A 7,565-nucleotide genomic window follows, 5' to 3' on the forward strand; every position below is an offset into this window, starting at 1 on the left:
TAAAGGTTTTAAAATTTTGACACATAAATCTAGATTGTTTCAAATTTATAAATAATTTGATCAATTAAAAAATGAGTCGGTTGTCTCAACTTAAAAATTTGACTTAAAACTAAACATCAATATCTAACCTCTTGTTCAATTAATAAATCAAACTTGAAAAATAAAATTAGCATGACATTACTAAAATAAAATATTAAATAAATAATACTTTTTAAATATGTGCAAATTGAACCCAAAAAAAAATTACAATACAAAACAATTCAATTTCAAAATTATTAGTTACTTGAAAATAATAAACCTTAAACCTTAATCTAAACCAATATGATATCAATCACTTCTAACCGATACATTTGATTTGTTATTTTAATTTATTCAATTGCCAGGATCTCAAAATTGTCATCCAAATATTCAATTCAAGCTACTGCATTTTTTTCTTGGTTGTGATGTAAAAAATAATTGAAGTAATTTCTTGAGTAATGATATTTTTATTTAAAAGAGGTTACTGACTAATGGTCTATTCATTATTTAAATAGAGAGAAAGGGGCAGAATATGTGAATATAAAGAAGAGAGATAGAGAATGAGAAAATAAAATTATTATAATACTTATAAATAGATTATAAATAAAAAATAGTAGAGGTCAGAAAATAAATTGAGTCTATATATATACATATATATATATATATATATATATATAACTAAGAAGATAAGATAATCTGTCTTCTGTCAATATTTAACCTTGCACCAAATCTTCTTCTTATATTGAAGGAAACATGGCTGCGTTATAAGTGGACCTACTCCACCACGTTCCCCAGTTCCCAATTCCCCGCCTCTGAAATTAACCCAATTGTTGTCGGTAATAAGTCAAAAATATCGGCAGCATTTATGACACCTGGCCTCTTTATTTATTTTATTTCTCGAGGGGTCATGATCGTGTCACAGACTATTTAGGTCACCCTTCACTACAATTTCGAGACTCCTCTTGGTTTCATAATTTATTGCAAATATTTTGCAATGCCAATTGCAGGCAGTTCGGTTAAGCAGTCATTAAAGTTTTGTGTAAAGTAAGGCTGATGGATCTTCAAAGTCAAGTCACTTTCACAGGTTAAATTTCATTCACCAATTGAAACCTGTTGAAGCATGCGTGCGTATGAACTGCAGAATTTTTCAGAATATTTTTATCTTAATGAAGTAAAGATATTATTATCAGAAAAAAATACAAGTTTTTTTAATATATTCATAAATAAAAAAATTTAATGTATTAATATATATATTTTTTATATTTTAATAACATCGCATGTCCTTATTAAAAAAAAGAACTCAAATCTTAATAATACTCATTTGGATCATTTGCATAGACTAACGTAATTATACTTTGGCCACTTCGGTCTTGGTCGAAGTGATGGGTTTGGGAACACACTTTACTTTTCAATTGAAATATTGAAAATAACTATGTCTGAAGCAGTCTGAAGAAGACATAGTGCTAAAATGTAGCACAAATACGCTTGAAGATGTTAATAATCCAAATAATTTTTTGAACAAGTAATGCTGTCTTCAATTGTGAAATTCTGATGGAGATTAATACATCCGTATTAAATAGATGAATAAATATTATTTGGATTTGCTAACCAAATCCATTGGTTTCAATACCCACATCAAAGCCTAGGATCTTCTCTCTTCAAGCTTAATTTTCCTTTTTTTTTTAATAATTAAAGAAAAAATGAACTAGTCGGATAAAATTTTGAAGCATTGCCACAATGTCCGTATTGGTGCTCCGAACGGATCAGGATTCTCTCCTGATTTGATCATGTTTTGAGCAAAAAATTTAATTGCTGATTAGTAATTAATAAATAAAAAAAAGTAAAAGAAGTTAAATTTTACTCATACACTACTACTAAAAGACATGACAAAATATCTTTAAAAGTTCAGTAGAACTCAAATCAGAAAAAAGTCTTATTCCGCCTCGAACGGACACAATCTAAAATGACGTCGTTTTAGATTGTGCTTGCTCGAACACCAATTCAAACAAATCCTTTGAACATTGCAAATTTTCCTAATTTTAAAAATGACCGTTAGCACTACCATAATAATAAAGAGTTGCGCAGGTGGGTGAATGATTAAATTTTGCAATAAATTAATTAACAAATTAAAATCTTGTGTGATAAAAAAGATTTTGCAATCCCAAAATCCCTCCTTTTAACCCCACTTTCCCCCACCCCCTCTCTCACGCTAAAACCAAAAAGCAGAAGAAAATCAGAGAGAGGCTGTGGTCATCATAAGTGCAGGAACTAATGACATGACTTTTAATTACTATGACATACCCACCAGGAGGGCCCAGTTCAATATAAGCGAATACCAAGATTTTCTGCAGACAAAGCTCCACAACTATATTAACGTAGGCATAAATCTGTCTGCTTGGTATCATGTCCAACAAATGGTTTATTTGGTTTCTAAATTTTGACTAGTTGATTTCACCTAAAATGATCTGTTTTTGAAATGACAGCAACTGTACGATCTGGGATGCCGCCAGATGATTGTTGCTGGTCTCCCGCCAATTGGCTGTCTACCAATTCAGATAACAGCCCGATTCAAAAATCCGCTTGATCGTAAGTGCTTGGATGAGCAGAACACAGATTCTCAATCTTACAATCAAAAGCTCATAAAGCTGTTGAATCAGTTACAGGCATCACTTCCCGGAACCAGACTTAATTATGCAGATGTCTATGAGCCCGTAATAGAGATGAAGTGATTATGCAGATGCTTGCTCCCTATTAAGTCATTAGTTAAAAAAAAAAAAAGGATAAATAAATCTGTATTAAATAGATGAATGAAGTACATCTTCAATGCTCCCACATTCTTATCAAGTGGTTTTCTTTTTGGCAGTTGCCATGCAGCATAGTCAAACATCTATACAATCCTAGCAGTCTGAAGCAGGAACTCAGAGTTGTAGTTTACTGTAGGGTCACTTTGGATACATATGTGAAACCACTTCGGCCTTCACAACATTCCATTCCGAAATCTATTGCTCAATTAATTCATTTATCAGACATCGCACGTAGAGAATTTTTGTAGCAACAACTATGCTAATTATTGATTACTATCCATCTTAGGGGAATTCGATGTGATGTGCAACCTCTCTCAATCCTTCGCATTAATGCCATATTAATTTGCGGCATTTCCTCTTCGTCACATTCACATGGGCCCCTTTCCTCTAGTAACTTTTGTTCCTTTCATATACAGTTTGCTAATCAACAATACATATATAAAGAGCATATATTCATTACAGCATTTTAACATATATTCATTTCATTAGAAGAACATGCATGGGATCCACCTTTTGTTGTTAGATGGTTATAGAATTGAATGCATAACTACCCAACTTGCTCGTGGAAATGTCCCCTAAGTTATGTTTATCGTAACACACAGCCAATGAATTGACTAGCTGGCCAATAAACACAAACCAAGTAAACACAATAGCGATAAAATGAAACTGATTTAATCGGTTGAAGCCGGTCACTAAAAGTGGTCAATGCGGTAGGGCACCTTCTCTACCTGGTTGCAACTAACGTAAAGTTTACCACAGTTCCATCTCTTCCAACACAATCTTCCTCAAAATTCAGACCTCCACTGTCGAATTGCAGCCAAAATTGACGACTCCATAGACCATTGAGCGAAGGAGAAACAACGGTGAATATATGGAACTACGTCATTACGGCTCACAAGACGACAAACGGAAGTTACAGTCTGGAAAATCTCAACCACTCAATGTGTTAAAATTTATCCAATGGATGATATTTAATTTGTTAAAAAATAGTACGAAAGAGAAACTGGCTAAATTGGTTTGTTTAGAATGATTAGCAATCGCAACAAATGGTTAAGCTTATTTGTGGACGGTAAAAATTAAAAACCTTGGAAGAAATAATGCTCTAGGGTTTATGAAAAGGGGAAAAATTAACAACTGAAGAGTTCTATCGAAGAGTGCTGGTTGGTTGCGGGCGGTCAATAGGCCTATCGTCCGAGCAACGGCACACTGTTGCCCAAATGTTTGGTTTTAGGCGAAATCAATTTTTTTTCTTTTTTAAGTTCCATACTGAGAAACTTTAGATTTTCTGATATTTCTGCTATATGTGATTTAGTTGTTAGCATAGTTTAACTCTCAAAAAAGCATCCCAAAGTAATATAATTTTACGCGGCATTTTATCAAACATCTAGTCTACATTATATCTTGGCACCATTTCCTTTAACAATTCGCTTTTCCAGATTTACCTTACAACGCTAATATCCTAAACAATTGAAACAAATTTTACAACTTCACACAGCCATTAATAGAACTCCCACAACATAATACAACCATCTAGTTCAAGAAACAAAAACGTGTTAAAACGAGATTGGAAACCCTTTCTAAAAATCGAGCTTGATATATGCTTGGGTACCGAGCTTGATGAGCCAAAAAGCTTCTTTTGTTTTGCTAGAAAGCTTGACGTAGATGATGAAAATAAAATTGAGTGAACCAAAATGTAAGAACTTGAGCTGAAAATTGACGTTCAAAGTTTTCAAAAGTTGATGCTCTTCGAGGGGCAAGGATATTAATGTCCGAAAGTCATTTGTTCGGTTGTTAAAGTGTGAAAGTTAAACCGTTGACGTTTAAAGGTTTTTTTTTTTTTTTTGTTTCGTGGGTAATTTTGTTGGGGGAAGACCGAAATTGGCTTGAAGAGCTATCGATGATTAATGGGTGAGCAGACAAACCATTTTCAAATCGTTTCATTCAATAGCCCATCTCTTCAATTGACCAATTTAGTCGGTTTGCATTTGTTATTATTTTTACATAAATTTAATAATATCCGTTGGATTCAAATTCAAAATATCTAACGGTTTAAGATTAAGATACATTAAACGTAAGTTAGAGATGGCCTTCAAAAAAGAATAAAAAATTACAGTTTTGTCCATGAATGTACCACGGAGTGATAAATTGATCATATTTGACCAATCCAATAACAGACACATAAGATGTGACGCAGTTCGATAGCACCACAAAAAGGCATTAGATAACTTACTTTATTCAAAAGTCTTATAACCAATCCAATAACAGGCACATTAGATGTGATGCAGTTCGACAGCACCACAAAAATGCATTAGATAACATACTTTATTCAAAAGTCTTATAATAATAAATTAAAAAAAAAAAAAAAAGGCGTGGTAACTATTCCTTTTTCGAAAATTAATTAAAGCATGTGCACAAATGGCAAAGTTCACTTGAAAGAGTCCCGGAGACGTTATTCCTCTCGTGGAATTTTCTTTGAGGTTAGCACGCTGGCCTGAATTGGTTAGTCGTAGACGTACGCAGAATATTCATTTATTCTCGAAAGGTTTTGTTTCTTCGTTCTTCCTGATAATCACAAACAAGCTGACGAGAACCAAACACCTGGAATGAACAAATGATAAATTAAGAACTCTGCTATCGACATAACTTCAATTTCTTCAACTAGTATTTGACAAACAAAAGAAAATGTGGTCTGTGTGTCGCTGTGAAAAAAAAAAAATCAATAAAAATTCCTTTCTTGTCTGTTTTGTTTTCTTATGATATTATTTTATCTTATTTTATTTTTTTCAATTGCGAGATTTGGAAGTTTTTGGTTTTGTTTTGAAGTTGAAAGTTCTTGTTTCTACTCTCTAGATTCTAGAAGAGGTTATTATTTGGAATAAAAAAAAAACAAAGCAAAACAAAAATAGAGAGACAATGAATAAAAGCGAGAGAGAAAGAGAGAGAGAGAGAGAAGAGATAAAATCATCTAAATTTTGTTTGTAATCTTACAATTTCAATTTTAATTTCACAGTACATTTAAATATAAGTATAAGACACATCCAAATTAGCATCGATCTATGACAAGCACAGTTCATACCTAAATAAATTTTTAACAATTCTATTTTGACAGAAAATTGAATTACAAGATTTTAACAAAAGTATAAAAATATTAAAATGTCTAGGTACTTATTTACAACTTGCTTTTTGTCTAGATGTTTTGGCCTATTCTTTATTCTTTGTCCCAATTTTATAACCCTTTTTTTTTTGGGTTCAAAGTATCATTTTCCTTTAAAAAAATGTGTGTTCCTTAGCTTACATTTGTTGCGTAAAATCATGACTTAATAAATTAAATTTTATATATTTGATTCATCCAATCCAATAATATAGATTTGAAGTTAAAAAATAGAATCATCATTCAAAAATATATACATATACAAATGAATGAATAAAGCTAGAGATATTATCTAATATTTACCTGATTTTTTTTTTACATATCACTTTATCACCAAAGTATTGAGTATTCTAACAATTATATTTTTACTAGATGTTTCAATTGTTATCATTTTACAACTAAATCGTTAAAAATAACCAATTTTTTATGAGAATACCATTTTGTACCATTTTTATCAGAATACCAACTAAATCGTTACAAATCACTTCATACCATTTTTACTTAAACTATTTAAGTGCTGAAAATTTGTTTTCTTCTCTAAAGTAAAAATAATTTCCAAAAATCAAATATTTTCAGTGTTACACTTTTTTAAAATAGATGACTTAAGAAACTGATGCTATTTAAATATACATATTAATAGCAAATTTAATTAATAATAATAATTTCCATAAATTATTTTATCTTACTTGCTCTTTTAACATTTGTATTTTGCTATTTAAATCAATTTAATGAGTACATATCAATTGCAATATTTAATTTAATAGTCGTAATTGTACAATTTTATTTAATTTAAGGGTTGATAGTAGCAGCGATCGCGATGGTGATGCACTAACGATTAGGGATGGCAATGGGGAGGGGAGGAGACCAATCTCCCCGTACCCATCCCCGATATTTTGCGTATGTCCCGGTCCCCGTTAGAATTACTTGAGAGAATCATCATCCCCTCTTCGAATAATAACAGGGGATCCTCGAGGGTCTCCGATCCCCGAATAACTAATATATTTTTTGTTTTCGATTTTGAGTTAATCATATTAAAATAAAAAATTCAAATAAAAGTAAAGTTTAAAATATATCTTACATTAATATCCATTACAAAAGTCACATACATTAAATTAGTAAGTAACACAGCATGTAAGGGATACAAACTTCTTTTACAAACTATCGTGAATAAATTAATAGTCTAATATAAAATTGTTACAAATAAAATTGAATTTAGATTTAAAATTAACTTTTTCAATGATGGTGTGAACACTTTATAAATGTGAACTATTCACTTTACAGCACAATAGTTAAGTCGGAGCAAATCAAGAGCAAATATTAGATTAAATTAGATTAGATTAGATTAGATATTAAAATTGTGATTCGTTGTGGGCAATTATAACATCTATAAATAAATAAAAAATAGATTTAAGTTTAAAATATTTAATGAATATTAAAATTAAAACAAAATTTTTAGGCTAATAGAATTTACCCTTTTTTTAATGTGCTAAATAAAAATTTAGAACTTTAATTAGTTAATTAGGCCTAAAAGTTTAATAATATAAATATTTAGATATTTGTTATTTTTACCAATATTTATAATTTTATAATTC

General features: G+C 30.7%; 1 protein-coding gene across 1 annotated transcript; it reads left to right on the forward strand.

Moving 5' to 3' along the window:
• The first annotated feature begins 2,209 nt into the window (after nucleotides 1–2,209).
• LOC112498567 (GDSL esterase/lipase At1g58430-like) lies at nucleotides 2,210–2,761 on the forward strand. Its single transcript, XM_025099656.2, has 2 exons — nucleotides 2,210–2,393; nucleotides 2,502–2,761. Exons 1-2 carry the CDS (start codon nucleotides 2,295–2,297, stop codon nucleotides 2,745–2,747), a joined length of 345 nt encoding a protein of 114 aa, XP_024955424.1. The 5' UTR covers nucleotides 2,210–2,294; the 3' UTR covers nucleotides 2,748–2,761.
• The last annotated feature ends 4,804 nt before the right edge of the window (nucleotides 2,762–7,565 follow it).

The sequence above is a fragment of the Citrus sinensis genome, chromosome 6, assembly GCF_022201045.2.
Source record: "Citrus sinensis cultivar Valencia sweet orange chromosome 6, DVS_A1.0, whole genome shotgun sequence".
Classification (NCBI taxonomy): Eukaryota; Viridiplantae; Streptophyta; class Magnoliopsida; order Sapindales; family Rutaceae; genus Citrus; species Citrus sinensis.